Source organism: Sciurus carolinensis, chromosome 9 (genome assembly GCF_902686445.1).
Source record: "Sciurus carolinensis chromosome 9, mSciCar1.2, whole genome shotgun sequence".
Taxonomy (NCBI): Eukaryota; Metazoa; Chordata; class Mammalia; order Rodentia; family Sciuridae; genus Sciurus; species Sciurus carolinensis.
Window position 1 is genome coordinate 65,484,169 of NC_062221.1, and position 17,733 is coordinate 65,501,901.

The 17,733-nt window shown below is 32.9% G+C and overlaps 1 protein-coding gene across 17 annotated transcripts in view; it reads left to right on the forward strand.

Annotated features, from left to right (window-relative positions):
* The window catches only part of Dlg1 (discs large MAGUK scaffold protein 1), a 261,124-nt gene that overhangs the window by 193,364 nt on the left and 50,027 nt on the right, over positions 1-17,733 (forward strand). For all 17 annotated transcript variants that reach the window (XM_047563705.1, XM_047563703.1, XM_047563711.1 and 14 more), the window contains one exon: positions 13,285-13,399. In XM_047563705.1, coding sequence (XP_047419661.1) covers positions 13,285-13,399 — 115 coding nt within the window. The remainder of the gene's footprint in view (positions 1-13,284; positions 13,400-17,733) is intronic.

Below are 17,733 nucleotides of genomic sequence, written 5' to 3' on the forward strand. Positions count from 1 at the left end.
CAATGACATGTTATTTTGTGGACAACAAAATATGGCAATGCTGCTTAAGCAAAGTTTACTGGCTACAGAATCCAGTAGAAAAGGAAGAGTAAAAACATGAGTTGTCTAGTAATGCTCAATGTAGTGGAAATTAGAATGATACAAAATTATACTTCTAAAAGCTCATTTTTAAGGTGTAAAAACACGATTCCTTCTATTTTATAACAAGCCTTGTGGGAATTGGGGGAGTAGGCTTAAATAGAAACCATCCATGATGTGGTTTTGTTTAGAGAACCATAGGATGCGTATTTGGGTAAAGCAGTCTGCCTCTGTAGGAACAGATAACATAACAGTCTTTGTTAAAGCTTGTGAAGATTACCTGTGTTTCTATTTCCCCTGTATTCTGCAAATAGCTGATCCAGCAAAATGCAGTTTATTCATAATAGATCATTTAAAATAACTGGCCTGGCATTGATACAAAAATATTAATAAGAAGGAGTAGAAAAATTACATATATATACAGACAATAAAATATCGACCCAATCAGATGAAATTTTTTTAATCTTAATGTCATCAGCAATTCATAGATTTGCTCTGAAAGAAGATGTACACGGTAGAAATGTAAGATTCCTAGGAAGAGGTGACTAAATAACCAGAAGAGATTAATTACGAGCTAGCAGAACCCAGGAAAAAGAAAGCAACCAATTAGTGAAATTGGAACACAAAGACAGAGACACTGCAGAAACTCATTTGGGGATCTAGAGGATATGAAAAGTAAAAAAAAAATGAAAACAAAAATGAAAAGAATCTAAAAAATTTAGAAAAATATTAGCAACGGAAAACAGTTATATCTGTGCAACAATGTATATAATTAGACTTCTAAAAGAATATTTGTAAAAGGAAGAGAATATATGAAATTAGAAATCAATGCATTCAAGAAAGCTTTTCTTGAAATAAAAAAAGAAGTGAATCTTTGTTGAAAGGGAGCATCATAACCTAGGGAGACCCAGAATGACCAAAATTTAGACATATTCTAGTTAAATGTTTATCAAAAAAGTATCTTTGAGACCAAGCAAAAATACCAAGTTATTTATGAGGGAGTAAAAAATTGATTAATAAAAAAGAGAACTATTCTAATGCTTGATAAGTTAGTGACTCTTAACTAGGCTTAATGTACCCCTCTGATACACTTGCCTCTAATAGATGGCAAGGACAGGCTACCCTTTTCCCCAGATAATTATTGAGTAGGCTCAGGAATTTCCCTCTTGGATTATCTTTACTGTGCTTGTGCTGTTATTTTCTGTTTCTGTTCCTTTTTGTGATTTCTATACTTCTTTGAATCTTTCAGATTGATATTCTTTTTAAATTGTATTCAGTACTATTCTAGTCTTGATAAAAACAATTTTTATATCAAAGATAATTTTCAAACTTTTGATTTTGAAAATAACTACTATTTAATAAATATCTGTGTCTCAGGGTTAGACCCTTTAATTGATTTCTCTTATATGTGTATCTAGTTGATTATTTTTGTATGTGTGTCTCCTAAATACCACCAGACATATCAGTCCTATTTGATTTCTTCAGCATTTCTCCCTGGTGTTTCAGATTTAAAATTGTCTGAAACTTAAATTATTTTTCTGTCTAGTAAATGGCATCTCCATTCATACTTAAGTCAGAAGCCTAGGAGTCATCCTTGTTTCCTTTCCCTATCACAATATCTCAGTCACAGCCACTAGCCTAGACAAAGCCTGAACTGGTCTAATAGTCTCCAACAGGCCTTCTCACTTCTTTCTTAATTGTCTCCAATCCATTCTCTGTTCATTAGCCAAATGATTTTTTAAATACAAAGATTGAGTTATATCATTCCCCATTTAAAATATTTCCCATTGTACTCTGAATAAAATCTAAACCCTGTAGTGGGGCTGCAAGACCCTTTGTGAATGTGCACAGCACTATATATATGGCTTCACTGCATGACTTCCATCTTTCTTTTCCTCCTTAAGCTCTAACCATACAGTCTCCCTTTCAAATCTGTATCTAACCCCCATTATCTCCTAATTATCTACTTATTTTGTTTTTTCTCATTCTATTCTTTTTCCATATCCTTTAGGTGACTGGCTCCTTCTCATAGCACTAATATTTTTTCCCTTTATGATATTTAGCAGAATTTATAAGTGTCTGCTTATACTTATTATTTATTTAAGCTTAACCCAAATAAGTGTAGTTCATTGCCTAATAACCCCAAAGTAAGTACCCACAGAGCATGGAATTTAAGGATTGCATTAGAAATTCCAAAGATCTTATTACTTAGCATGGTAAAAGATGCCTGGTCACCTGAGCAATGAATAGGATTTAGATGAGCTGTGAAAATAATTGGTATCCCGTGTCAAGAGTAACAGAAGACCAAAGGTAGGACAATTAAAATTTAAAAGTGTGCTTTGGTTACTTTGAAAACTTACCTATCTTCCTGTACCTTACTTTTGCTTATTAGGCAGTGACATTATAGCTTCCCATTTTGTTTTAATATTAGTTACTTATTTTTAGCAGATGTATTTTTGTTCTATGACACTTTAAAAAAAAATACTCTATATCATAAAAATGTAACTTCTATGAGGGCCAAGGATTTAAAGTGAAGACTCAACATTTTCTTTCTCAGTGAGCTGACCATTTTAGGATATACAAAAGGAGTTACCTGATACTCCAATAATTGTCATCTTGCAGTTGGTATCTTTACTAAACACAAATCCCTTAGGATTCTCTGCTTCATTAAAAATCTCACAAACATACAAATAACATACAAACAGAACAAAGCAGTAAGCTTTTGTTAGGGTTAATTTTTTATCTTTAAGGTTCTTTGGCTTGCCTTTCAATCTTCCATAAAATACCAGTACAGGTCTGGTTATGTTTGTATACTTTGAACTTTCATGTGTTAGATTCTAAATATGAGAAAAAAATAATCTCTATAAGACATTTAAAGGGATCTTATATTCTAGTTCTTTTCCTTTTTGTTAATGCCAAAGACAAAATTAAAACATAAGAACTGGATGTGCCATAATAGTTTTACTCCATATCCAGAAATTACAAATTTTTAAATACTTCCTAGTCAATAGTTCAAGAATCTCCTGTGGATTGGTGATAGAATATAATAATAAAAACTGTGTGCCATGCTTGATACTAACCATGCCATGCATGATACTAACCTTGTTAAATTTATTAATTTGTTCCCATGCTCATTCTATGAAGAAGACACTGTTATCCCCATTTTTACATTGTAGTTGAGTAAACTCAGGCACAGAGAGGTTAAGCAGTTTGCTAGTTTCACAACTGTATGTGGTTAAGATTTCCTCTAGGCTGGTGTTGTGTCTCAGTAGTAGAGCGCTTGCCTAACGTGTGAGGCACTGGGTTTGATCCTCAGCACCACATAAAAATAAATAAACAAAATAGAGGTATTGTGTCCATCTTCAACTTAAAAAAAATTAAAAATAAATTTTTAAAAAGATTTCCTCTAACCCCTTTTAAGGGAAGAGAAAACTTTTCCTTTACTCTCAGGTTCAGGAAGGGAGGCAGTGGGGGGAGTTTGATTAATAAGCATATAGAGCCAACAAAAGAAATAGCTTGATGGTGGATATAGTTAGAAGTTTATATACCTAACTTTTAGGGAACGGGGAGAAATGATGTCTTTAATAAAGATACCAACTGCAATAGACAAATGGGTTTTTAGGAGAAGAGATGAGAGATGAGAAAGTTTATAACAACATTTTTGTCTATATAGATACAAGTAGTCTTTCCATCTTTAGGACCATCAAACTCTTTAGGGAATTTATGCTGGCCTCATTTCCCAGAAGTTACTACTCTTAGATAAGGAAATTCCAGCAAGGCTATTTTTCTGCATCCATCAACTCTCAAATGTCTGAAGCTTAGATAATCTTTCATGCCAGCTGAGGTTCTGGGTGAGTCCCCACATGCTGAACTCACTCTCTCAACTACACTAAAACTTCCTCCCTTTCATGGAAAGCCGTAATATCAAATATTTTGTCTCCTTTGTTCCTTAGGAGTACTATACCAACTTTTAAACCTTACATCTCAATTTTTGGTTCAGGAAATACTAGTTCTTTTGCACTGATATTTTAAAAGAGATAAAGAGGAAAAAATTAAACTTTCTCTTTCCCATTGGTTGTATCTTTAATTTATGAGACATTTCATTTTCATAGGGGGAGATGTTTGAGATTGATGTTATTATCTCTAGTTTTCAAGTGACTATAAAGTGAAGTCTGGGAAAGGTGAGAGATTTGGCCACAACACTTGTCTGTGTTTCAAAGCTTTAATTTAAAGTGGAGTTACAGCCCTCCAGTCTGATTTCATTTCCATTATTACTTCTGATACCAACTAGAGAGAGAAGGAGTAGAAACTATTTGGGGAAGTTGCAAAGGCACAGTGGCACTTCTTTGCAAATATTTGTCATCTTGTGTAGTGATTTTCAGTAGCATGTTCATAATTAATTTTATTTTACTTTCCTATGTTCCCAGTTTCCTTCCTATGTCATTATGTTACTAGGCAATGGGTTCCTCTGTTTCTCTCTTTAAGAAAGAAAGATTTCAGTGGAGACACCAATAGGATGAGCATAAAGGATATATTTAGCAAAGCAAAAGCACACTCCCAAGAACATGAGTGGCTATCCCAAGAGAGGTGGTGGCCTGGGGTTTTTCATATGGCAGATTTTGTTACTTGGTCTGTAAAACCCCCTCTTCATCTTTTTATGTATTTGGAGCAGTTACTACTGTTTCCCTTCCATGCTTTAGCGAACCTGTGCCACTTTCACCAAGTTGGAAGATCTCCCATCAGTACCTAAGTGAAACCCATTGTGGGGAGTGGTGTCAAAACCACAATGTATGACTAGGATTGTGGCTTAGTGGTTGAGCGCTCACCTAGAATGCATGAGGCCCTGGGTTTAATCCTCAGAACCACACACAAAAATAAAATAAAAGTATTATGTCTACCTGCAACTAAAAAAAAAAAAATACATTTAAAAACAAAACACAGTGTATTATATATTGCAGTGAACCCTGTGTCAGTCAAAGGACAGTGCCTCAGTGCTTAGTGCATGCTCCAAACTTAGAATGTCCCTTAAGCTGCTTATACTGAGTTCTTACTAATTTTAAGAAGGGTCATATTTTACCATGAAGGAGGTGGTTTATGGACAGGTTTCTCCATCACCAAAAGTGGAATGAGCCCTATTTCCCCTCCCTTTATCCCCTTGCACAGGTCTGTCTACCTACTTGTAACAGTTTTATCCTTTCATTCTAACTTACCTTCTTACTCAAAAATTTCCCCTTTTTCTTCTTTAAAACAATCACAGTATCTATTCTCTGAAAGTTACTGCTTTCAAGTTTTATGTTTAATATATTTCACTATAAAGTTTCATTAGAAAGTATAAATGAGTTTTTATTTTCATATTAGGGATTGCATATTTAGAAGAGACCCTCCTCCACTCCCCCCCCCCTTTAATGCAGGAGTGAAATAAAGTTGAAAAGCAGAATAAAGTGGGGGGAAATGGCTATTAAACATCTCTCCTTAGATAAGCATGCACATGTTTAACTTACATTCAGCATTTCAGAAACTCCCTAACATGTTGCATGACAAATATTGTTTGGTACAAGAATTTCTGAAATGCTATGTGGAGACAATCTCCTCTGTAATATTATAGTTCTTTCCTAGTGGTGGTCTTCCTGAGATGAATTTTGATGTAATTTCTAGGAGAGGGATGCAAATAAATTAACTGAAAAGGAAAACTCTTCTCCCAGAGTAAAATATGAAAATACATACACAGGGCGAGTAAAGGGTGGAAATTGATAACTTCAAGTATAAACTAATTGAAACAAAAGAAAAAGGGTTCTTAAGTAAATGAAATAGGAAGTTTAAAGGAAAAGTAACATTCAAGAGGGTTTGAAGTGTATTTTGAACATACAGACAAATGTTATGAAGAATTGTTAGTAGGTAAGGACTGTAAATACAAAAATCTGAATAAACAGAATGTCACAAATTTAAGAAATTATCAGGAATTGATTAGTTCTCCAGTATCTTAAATTTTTAGTATCTGAGACTTTATTTTAAATGCTTCATAATAACTTAGTTATTTCTTAGGACAGACTTTTTCCTGTCTCAATATAAAAAGTAATGTATTCTTTTTACAGAAATTTTTAAAATTTCTAAAATCTAAAAATTACCAAGACATCCACTGATCAGATTTACAAAATTACTGAAAACAACTAATAATGCTATTTATGTAAAATATAAGGAATGTCTTATTAAATATTGAAGAGCTTTTAAGGCAGGAAGGAATTAAAAACCAAAAGCAAAGGGAAACTGGGAACTCGGAGCTCAGGAAACATCAAAGTCACTTTTTTCCCAAACTCTGTAGTGTATTAGCTTATAAGACCCAGCCATTGGATTTTCAGAAATTTTACAATCTAGTTGTTAAACATAGTGCATCATTTAAAATAAAATTATTTTAGATGTACAAATAAGTTATATTTAAAATATTAAAAACAAAGGTAAGGTCTGGGGTTGTAGCTCATTGGTAGAGTGCTTGCCTAGCACATGTGAAGCACTAGGTTCGATCCCAGCATCACATTAAAAATAAATAAATAAATAAATAAAAATACTAAGTTCAGTTGCCTTGCTTATTAAAAAAAAGGTAATAAATATTGAAAACTCAAACTCACCACTTCCTAATTGTTCTCTAGGATACTCATGAAGATAATAGAAACATAAAACAAATGTGACTAATAGAAAATGCAAACGAAATCACAGATTTAAAGCTGAATTGCCCAGAACTCCCCTGCCTCACCCCAGCCAAAAAACTGGGGTAACAAAACCAATGTTTATTACCAAATCCACAACAAAAGTAGATAAGAAAAGTATCCCATGGATCCCAAAATACAAGCAAATGTGTACAAGCTATTAACAGCTAGAAGAACTTATGACATGAGCTTCTGTAGAGGGGAAACAACAGGAGAAGCCCCAAACCAACCAGTACTTACTAGAGATGCAGTAGAAAATTTGAGAACAGTTGTGAGGATTTTTGCACAATCTACAATTTTTTTTTTTTCACAGTCTACATTTTGAGTGCAATGGATCTGTAAATAGATGTGAAGGGGCTGGAGCAGTCTGGGTTCCATGACACAATTAGCCAATTATAGCTCCCTTTAAGTTCAAAGCCCCAACTACGGAAGAACTGCTGGGGAAAAAATCCAAATAAAATAGCATAGGGATAATAGGGTAAAGGGAAATAGAAGGTCCAGATTAATGAAGTAAAGTACAATGCCAGGAAAATGTCACGAAGATTATATCTTTGAATGCTTGTCAGAAAAAAAGAGGGGGCTCTAGAGTACCTCAGCTATTAGAAAACCTGTCTTGACCTATCACTCCTATCTAAAAGTTGAGAAAAACTAAATTCAAATAAAAATGAACAGTAGGTCAAGGTAGAATCCCATGAAAACATGTTTAAAAATGAAAAGGATCAGAATAATGTCTCTACAAGCAATAAAAGTGTACCAGAAATACATTCCCTTAAAACAAATGAAATGAACATTTCAAAATAAGTTAAAGTGATGGCATATGTGAAAGAATATTAGTAAGTTGATAGAACTCAAAGTTAGAAATAAAGAAAAACATTTAAAAACTAAATTTAACTGGAAGACACACTGTATTTCCTTAAGGAAGTACTTTTAAAATATGCTCTTTTTTTTTTTTTTTAAATCAGAAAAGGAGATCTTATCCTTCTACCTCCTGATCAGTTTGTTCTTAAAGCCATTAGGTGAAACAGAGCAAAATAGTTATCTGCAGTTCAGGACTAAGGACATTAAGGAGAGCTTTGGTGGTCCATTGGACTTAACCATGAGGATGAGGGCTTCCATGTGGGTGATGTCCTGATTTGAGCAATTGGAGCCTGAGCAGAGTGAGGAGGGCACATATAAGAGTAGTCAGAGCCCAGGAACGTGGTTAGTGGTGGGGTAGAAGTTTGGTTATATAAAGAGAGATTTATCAAATGAGTTTATATATTAAGTCACTGTTACCTATTATTTTCACTGCTGGAGAAGAGATTTATCCATGTGGAAAGGAAGAAAATGTAAATCCTGTAATGTCTGATTAGAATTGAAGAAATTGGGACAAACTCATACTCTTCAGTTATATAGATTTAAACATAAATATTGATCTAAATGTATGTGTATGTGCATATATGCATATGCATGTGTATTTCCTCCTAGCTCTGCTCACTGAGAGGGGCCTGGGCTCAGTGCCCCCCAATAGCAATGAGGATACCTAACATCCAGACCTTGCTTTCCAAATATTATTCCCCACTAAAATTACCAAGGCTTTTTGGACAAATGATCAGTGCTGGGTTTCAGGGCTCAGGCAGGGAAAATACCAGTTTATTCTGTAATATCTTGTGCCAAAAAGCAAGGAAATATTCAAGAAATGAGGAGCCATCAAAAGGATACAAAATTAAACTTAAGAACTCCCACTGTCCAAATCAGGAACAATTTCAGCATCAAATTGATAATAATGCCAAACTGAATAAATTAGGTAATCTTGAGTCCTTATCAATATAAATTAATTAATTGAAAGTGTGATGAGACCAGAGAAATGTACAAGTTTCAGTAATTTATTTACAAATGGAAAATTCATTTTCCAGCAGAAAAAAATTGGCAAACAAATCTTCATCAAGTAATCTCAGACAATAAAAGTGATCAAAATTAGTACTGGAACAAATCAAAATTATTTACCACTTGATAGGGTGCATTGGGAAGAACATACTCTTCTGTGATATTCCTGCCAAAGTTGTATAACCACAATATAATCATTTAGAAACATCAGAAAAGCCCAAATTGAGAGATGTACTATAACATAATAGACCTATAATCCTTATCAATATCAACATCACAAAGTCGAGAAAAACCTGAGACACTGTTCCAACTGAAAGACTTAAAAGACATGACAACTAAAAGCAATTCATGAATTTGAACTGAATCCTTCTAATATAAAGGACATTACTGGTGACACTTTATTGGAATGTTAATGTTTCTTGCCTGACAGTAATGTTTTTGTAGAAGTATGAAGGGTGATGAAACATGAAAGAAGCAAGTTACTGTCAAATGATTCAGGAAAATGAAGTTTGTGATTGCTTCAATCTATAAAAAATATATGTTAATTTAAAAAATAAGTTGGAAATGGCAGATATGAAGTTCAACAGATTATTCAATATGAACTTAATAGAAGTACAGTGGGAAAAAAACAATACAGAACTTTTTAATAAAAAATTTTAATGCCTGTCAGAAAGCACATTCCATGTACCTAAGATGATAACCATTATTGGAAATATTACAAAAATGTTTAAAGAAAAAAACAGTGGAATTCTATCTCCACTCCTCAGGAAAAACTCCCTCAACCCCTTTGGTGGTACCAAGGACTAAACCCAGCTCTTCGCACAAATCCTCTACACTTAAGTTACACAACCCACCCCCAGCCCAATGAAGCCCTTCTTAAAGGAAAGAAAAGTATTGTCAGCACAATTTCATCAGAAGGCTATTATAGGAGATAATGGAGAAACATAAACAATCAAAGAAATAGAATCAAACATACTTTCATGTATAAAGACTATTCAAACACATCAACAAAAAATTAGGGTGATATTGTTTGTATAAATACTTGCTGTGGAGAGAGAACAATCTTCAGGCATCCAAAGTGATAAGAGAGAGACTGATGTAAGGACTGGTGTTGGCATTAAGACAGATATGAGGAAGAGTGTGTGGAACATTAAAAGTCTTTAATTGCTGACAATTTGGATAAGATACAGTTATCAGAAAATGGGAGGATTTGAAGATCATATGGAAATGGAATAAACTTTCTAGTTGTTTTAAAGTTTTTAACTGGTTATAAAAGGATAATATTTCAATCAGATCTGAGAAGATTGCTTATAGTAGAGGACAAAAAGACAAGCAAGAGTAAAGGTATAGCTCAGTGGTAAAGCCCTTGCCCAGCATGCTTGGGGCCCTGGGTTTGATAGCTTGATATCAGCACCACAAAAAGAAAAAAAAGGACAAACCTACGTATTTCTCTATTCTTTCTCATTCTCTCTCTCCTGCTTCTAACAAATCAACTGACCATGCAGTGAGACTGTATTCCTATTACTACTATTTCATGACAAACTTCCCTAAAACTTAATGTATTAAAACAAACATCCTAAGAATTCTGTATATTAAGAATTTAGGTAGGACTGGAAGGTTTTTCTATTCTTTGCAGCATCTACTGAGCTCTCTTAATGGAATGTAGGACTCAGAGGGTGGATGAGCTGCTTTGGAGGATCCATTGTGGCTTAACTCACATTATCTTAGGCCTTGGTCGTACCTGGCTGGAAGTTTGGGCTCAGAGAACCATCATCTGATCTGCAGTGTGGTTATTATAGAGTAGTAGGACCTGTTACATAGTGTCTGGCTTTCCCCAGGATAAGTATCCCAAAATAAGCAAGCAAAAGCATCATGGCCTGTTTTAATCCAACCTGTGTGAAAATCATATAGGATCATCACCAGTCAGAAAAAAGCCCAGATTCAAACAGAAGGGAATTAAGACTCCTCCTTTCGATGAAGAAATGAAAGTTGCGTTGTATAAGAGTATGTGGAATGCAGGCATTTTTGGAAAATGTCACCATTATTTTGTAAAGGTTCAACATTCACACATACACACAAACACACATATATAAACCAAATCAGAAGAATAAAACTGGGATAAACATATCAAAAGTCAACTCAAGGGCTGGGGTTGTGGCTTGGTGGTAGAGCACTTGCCTTGCATGCGTGGGGCACTGGATTCAATCCTCAGCACCACATGAATAAATGAAATAAAGACATTGTTTCTATCTACAATTAAAAATAAATTTTAAAAAGTCAACTTAATTATTAAAACAATTTTTAGATTTGCTAATGAAGCAAACAAAAACACTAGTGGTTAAAAAAAGTGAGAAACATCTGCATATATGACTTACAATTAAGTGGAAAATAAAAAACAGGAGAAATCTATAAGTTACCATTTAAAGAGATAAGATGATAGGGGTGGGAGTATAGCTCAGTGGTAGAGCTTCTGCCTACCTTGTGCAAAGTCCTGGGTTCAACTCCCAATACCACAGGAAGGAAAAAGGAAGGAAAGATGTTTTCATGTATTCATATATATAATTATATATCATATACATATAAAAATACAGAATAAAGATAAATGTTTTTGCAGGGATGCATGGATATGCTTATATTGTTAAAAATGGAAGAATAAGCCTTTATATACAAACATTTTATATATATATATATATATGTGTGTGTATATATATATATATATTTGTTTGTTTTGGGGGTTTTTTTGGTGAGGTTCTTTTTTTTTTTTTTTTTATCTGTTTTGGAACAGTGGGGTTCAAATCCAGGGCTTTGTGAATGTGAGGCAAACGCTTTGCCACTGAGCTACATCCCAGCCCAGAATAAACCTTTCTTCAGGACTGAGACAGAATAGGATGAGAAAAGGATAGAGGCTGGACTTCCTTTTTAATGTTCTTCTTGCTTTAAAAATTTGACTTTTGACTTATTTTCCCTACTTACAAGAACAAAAAAATTTAAAAACCCCTAAAAATTGAAGTTTAAAGTAAAAAGAAACAAATGATCTTAAATATGTGTCCACTTGGCAACATTAACACCCAAGGAGGAATTATTCCAAGTGACTTTAAAACAGTAATTCAACCAGGCATGGTGGTGCAGCTGTTCAGGAGACTGAGGCAGGAGGATCACAAGTCCAGGGCCAGCCTGGGCAACTTTGTAAGACTTTGTCTCAAAATAAAAAATAAAAATGGCAAGGGATGTAGCTCAGTGACTGTGAGCCTCTGGTGCAGAGGAGAGAGGGGGCAAAACACAAACATATCCCTTTATACTCGAAGGATAAAAATCTAAGGAAGAGAGTTTTCAGTAAATCCTATCATGGTGGTAGCATTCATATTCACTATTGTGAAATGTGATACAGGATAAAACAAGTCCATTGTTCAGTACTCTTAATTCTGTTATCCCCCAGTAACTTGAGAACCAGGATTCATATCCTTTGATAGAAAAGCATATACAAATGTAAGATAAGAAAGGGTTAATTTAAAAATCCCATAGTCCTAATTTTTAATCAGAAGATCCAGTATTAAACTTATGATGTCCTTTAATTCATATCTCTTCATTAATCAACCTATCCATATCTTAGCTGTGTCTATACATAAAAAAGATTTGCCATGATAATTATTAAATTATAGTGGGTACCTTATACTTATCAGTCTAGTCTACTAATGTTTTATATAAATTTTTATTATATATTTAAGGATAGTGGATTTTTTTATTATATATTAATGTGAGTTTTTGATAATTTGTTGTCTGTTATTATATCCATAAAAAAACTTGATATGACAATGGTGAAAGGAAGAGTACTCAGCAATATTTGTGTTTACTCTGTCTTCTTAAGCTATATGACTCACAAGCAAATTGTTTGCTCTAAGGCTAAGTTGATAAGAAAATCATATTTGATATGACATAGTAGTAAAAGAATTTATTATAGAGGAAAAGACATAAATGTGTATAACTTTGTAATTACAAAGTTTGAAAAAATGCTAGAAGTTTTGTTAAAGATTTAGTAGTTTTTAATGTATAATATAGTTAAAAATAGTCCATTTTCAAAGTCATTCTTGCTTTTATATAAAAATATATTAAATAAAAATGTTATTTCAGATTCCTTTTGTATCTTATTTTGACATTCAACAATTTATAAATTATTACAAGTTAAAATTTATCATTTTGTTAAAGCATATTTTTATTATTGATCCTACACAAGTTCTGTTTAAGAATATAAGATTACCTGATTCTCTCAAGGGATAAATGTTAGTAATCAAAACATCTAGTTCATTAATTATTTTAGTTTTTAACATTTGCACTTAATTTAGATAGTAATGTAAGATTGCTAGGGCTGTTTGATTCATGGAATTGCCTTATTGATTAAATGTTATATGATGGAAAATTCTAAAATAATTCTAATTTATGATACATTAAGAAGCTCGTAATTTTTTAAGTTTTCACATTGAACAAAATCTTATATATGTTACTATTTTAAATTCTGACCACATTTAATTGATTTTGAAACAATTTATTTTTAAAAATCAATTTTAAGTATTTAGCACTTTAGCTTTAGGTGACTTATTTTTGAGACTATAAAATAAAATTGATTTCTCTTTTCTTCCATCAGAGTACAGTCGTTTTGAAGCTAAAATTCACGACTTACGGGAGCAGATGATGAATAGTAGTATTAGTTCAGGGTCAGGTTCTCTACGAACTAGCCAGAAGCGATCCCTCTATGTCAGGTAAATATTTCACTTGTAATTATTGCAGTCTTTATGTATGCAAATTCTTTCAGCATTTTCCACTGACTTATGTAGTTTTACTATAGAAAAATATATTGCAAGTTAGTGAAATGTTAATGATTGATTTTCTGACAGTGTATCTATCAAAAGTTAGAATATTATTATAATTTTATTACTGGAAGTTACGTAACCCCTTGAATAATCATGGTATGATAAAGACAAGATATATGTGGACTAGAAATATTTTTAGATTGGTGTTTTAGGAGTGAATGCAAGCCTGACATATATCATCCCACACTTAGATTTACTTGTATCCTTTTATAAAAGGATATTTTCCATTTGAGTAATATATAATTACCTTGGCAATATCTGTAATAGTAAAGAGAGCAAATGAAAATAAGAAGGGCCAGGGGTGATAGTACAGACCTGTTTTCCCTGCTACTGGGGAAACTGAGACAGTAGGATCACAATTTTGAGACCAGCCTCTGTAACTTAGAACCTGTCACAGAATTTAAACAGCTGGGAATTTGGGGCTTTAGCTCAGTGGTAAACCTGGGTTTAATCCCCAATACAAAAAATAATATACATAGCTTAAAATATGAGTAGCCCCAGTAAAAAATACATATTCAGAAAATTTCTATATATTTTTAAATAGTTCTAAGACTACAAACACGTTATTTTTCTATGACGTGATTAATGTAGCAATATATAATATCAAATATATACTATTAGTATATAAACTTCCCTTTCATTGACTTAAAAAAGAATTCCCATCTTTTTATATTTTATACTGTTTTTTAGTAGAGTTTTTACTGAGAATATTATTATATTATTATTTTAATGTTAGCTAAACACTACAAATAATCTGAACCATTATTTATTCATTACTCTCTCATTTCTCCTGATCCCATTGGGGGGCCTATTCCTAATAGTATTATTTATCTTTGCTGGGAGATTGTATTATGTTACATAAATAGAGATATATCCTGTTTACGTTGTTATATGTTAGATATTTATACACATAAGTATGTAACCTTTACTTGTCTACATATGATTTTTCTCTCAAATAATTTTATGATACATAATAAAAGGAAAAGTTTTTTACTGTCTTTATTTTTGTTCTATTCCTACCCCCTTTCATTCCTTCTACTCTGCCAATGACATGAGAATCTGAAGTAACCTACTTTTCTCTCCCTCCAGTTCTCGAAATACTTATTAAACTCTTCTGTTCTGAAGTCATTAAAAGTATTTTTTTTCTTATCAGTATTTATTAATTTTTGCATAATTATTAAATGTTGTTTGGGTACCTTTAATGAATAATTTTTTTAAAATTTTTTTGTACCAGAGATTGAACCCAGGAGTACTTAACACCAAGCCACACCCCCAGCCCTTTTTACTTTTTATTTTGAGACAGGGTCTTGCTAAGTTGCTGAAGCTGGCTTTAAACTTGTGATCCTCATGTCTCAGCCTCCTGAACCACTGGGATTATAGGCTTGCACCACCATACCTGGCCATTTTTATTTTTTAAAGATGTAACGTTCTGATTTTAAAGTTTGATATTATCAAAAGCCTTATATGAAAAGTAATGGTCACCTTTCACCAGATTCTACTTTCATCCTCTTAAAACAGTTATCTTCCATTTTCCTAGCAAACTCCCTTGCCTTTACCTCTTAATTTCTAAATAACATGTTTATATTGCTGTTTGCTACTTTAAACATTATGAATTTACTGCCACTGCATTCCCATACCAAACCGTTCATTCTCCCTCATCCTTTATCACCCATACATCCCTATCACTGTCAATGAAATTAATAGTATTGAGTCATGTGACTAGGTAAGCCCTCTACAGTTTTGTACAACATATCGACACACAAATGGTTTTAATCAGGTACTTTCTTTGCATTTTTGTGCTCCAGTCTAGATTAGTTGCTTTGTAGATGGGCTGTATACTCTCAGATAGGACTTCCCTTTGCATTATCCCATTCCCTTTGGCTCTCTACTGTACCAGGATCCAGGATCTATTTCCTAAGTGTCACATTTTCTTCTTTCTTGGTTTCCTTTTATTTTGCCAAAGCCATCCTCTAGTAAACTCCTGAGAAAAGATTGGGTGGGAGGTTTTTACCCATTTTTTTTTTTTTTTTTTTTGACTCATCTTAGCATGTCTGAAAATGACTCTATTCTGCCTTAATAGAGAATTTAGGAGTTAGGGGAAATGGGTAATATCTTACTCTGTTTCCTAAGAGCGCTTTCTTATTATCGATTGTTCCTATGTTTCTCTGAAGTTTTCTGTTTCTAGTATTCTCTGCTTCCTCTGTATTCTTTTTTCTAGTTAGCTTATTTTCTTTAGTTTTTTATATGTAAGGTGTTCTTTAAATATTCAGTGATCCTTGTTTTCCATTCTTAGGAATGGAGAATGAAACTAGTGGGTTTAACTGGAAGATAATGGGAGAGGAATAAATTGGCTCTTTCATTCCCCTCTCCTGCCTCTTGTCATTCTTGTCTTTTGTGCCATGCAGTAACTAACGAATCCTTAATCTCCTGCCAGCAGTACAAACTAGGTTGCTAGAATTTCCATTTTTATTATATGGATTTCCTGTTCATTTACTTGTTTTCAATCTATCTCCTTCCTACACTCCTCCAAGTTCCAGAGCATCTAATTTCTCAGATTCATTTTCTCTAGAGATTAAACGTCTGGTCTTCAATAGGACTGGAAATGGGAAAAGGGACCTGGAAGGTCTAAGTGGCTATATAAAGTTTCCACCTTCTGTTTCCAGCAGTATAACTTATCCCTGCTTACCTGGATACTGTGTGTGTGTCTAAAGTTCCTGTGGGATAAATCTTGTTTCTGTATCCCTTCAGTCACCCTAGTTATAGCTTTTTTTTAGTCTGCTACGCATGGTTATTATCCAAAAATATGTTAATATCTCCTTTTTTCCTCTTATGTTTTTATTTTTCATTGTTATTATAATGAGTTTCAAGGTAGAAAGGAAATAGACACAGGTGGGCAGTCTGCTACAGTTCACCAGAGGTTCGTGATTCTTTGACTTCAAAAATAAAAATAAAAACCAAGGCTATAAAAGAGTATGTACAGTTGATACCTTTTTATAAATCTCTAAAACAAACTAAACCAGTATAATGTTTAAACCCAGTAAGCCCCAAGTTTTCAGTTCTGTAAATATTTTAACAAAGCACAGGTTCATTAAAATATATTAGAAATCATAATCTAGAGCTCATATAGCCTTTATATTTTTTCATATATATGAAATATGTCCTTTTCAAATGTTATAATCATTCATTCATTACTTTTCTCAAAAGAATAGAACTCTAAAAATATTTATTTCAAAAGTTATCATAAATGGTATATTTGTTACTTAATTTGCTTAATTATTTATATGTGTCCCACATCTGAGACAATGGGACATACCTGTGATAAAATTAAAGCAACAACAACAAAAAAATCAAGAAAATTAATGAATACTGTATTCAAAACAATGGTTACTTTCTAATAATGATTAATTCTTGATCCAAAGGAAACAAGATCAGGGAAAAATTACTGGTGAGTGAATTATTGGTAAAGGTCCATTAGTAGGTTAACAAGTGTTCATTATACTCTTAAAATTAATAACTCATATATTCTATGGATTTCCTTTTTTTAATGAATAAAGTATAACAAAAGACAGAGCTAACAGAGATTGTGGATGGTTTCTTTTGACCATTATTCATCAGTAATATATTTGTTTTGTGATTCAAAAGATGAATTTTTGATTAAAATGTTGAAATAATATTTTCTTTTTTCTGAATGTCTTTTGACTTTAACTGTTAAGGTACTTTATTTTCTGTCTTATGGAAAATAAATATTTTCACGGGGGCTGGGGTTGTGGCCCAGTGGTAGAGTGCTTACCTTTCACATGTGAGCCTCTGGGTTCAATCCTCAGTACCACATAAAAATAAATAAATAAAATAAAGATATTGTGTCCATCTACAACTAAAAATTTTTTAAAGTAAATATTTTCATATATGTTAAAGTAAGCCATCCCACTTTTAATTTCCACATACTTCCTTCATACCAGTAGCCCTGAAAGGATTTCAAGGAACATATTCGAAAAATATGACTTGCCAGTTCGTTCATTACATCATGTAATTCTACCTCTCTTGAGATTTTACTTCAGGAGAAAGGTTTCTAAAAATTGGGTATCCTAAAAATCTGTAGCTATGGCTCAGTGTCAGAATGTTTGCCAAGAATATGCAAAACTCTAGTTTCAATCTCCAGCATCACAGGGGAATTAAAACAAAGTTGGGTATTGTGAAAAAGAATAGGATTTGTATCCTCATGT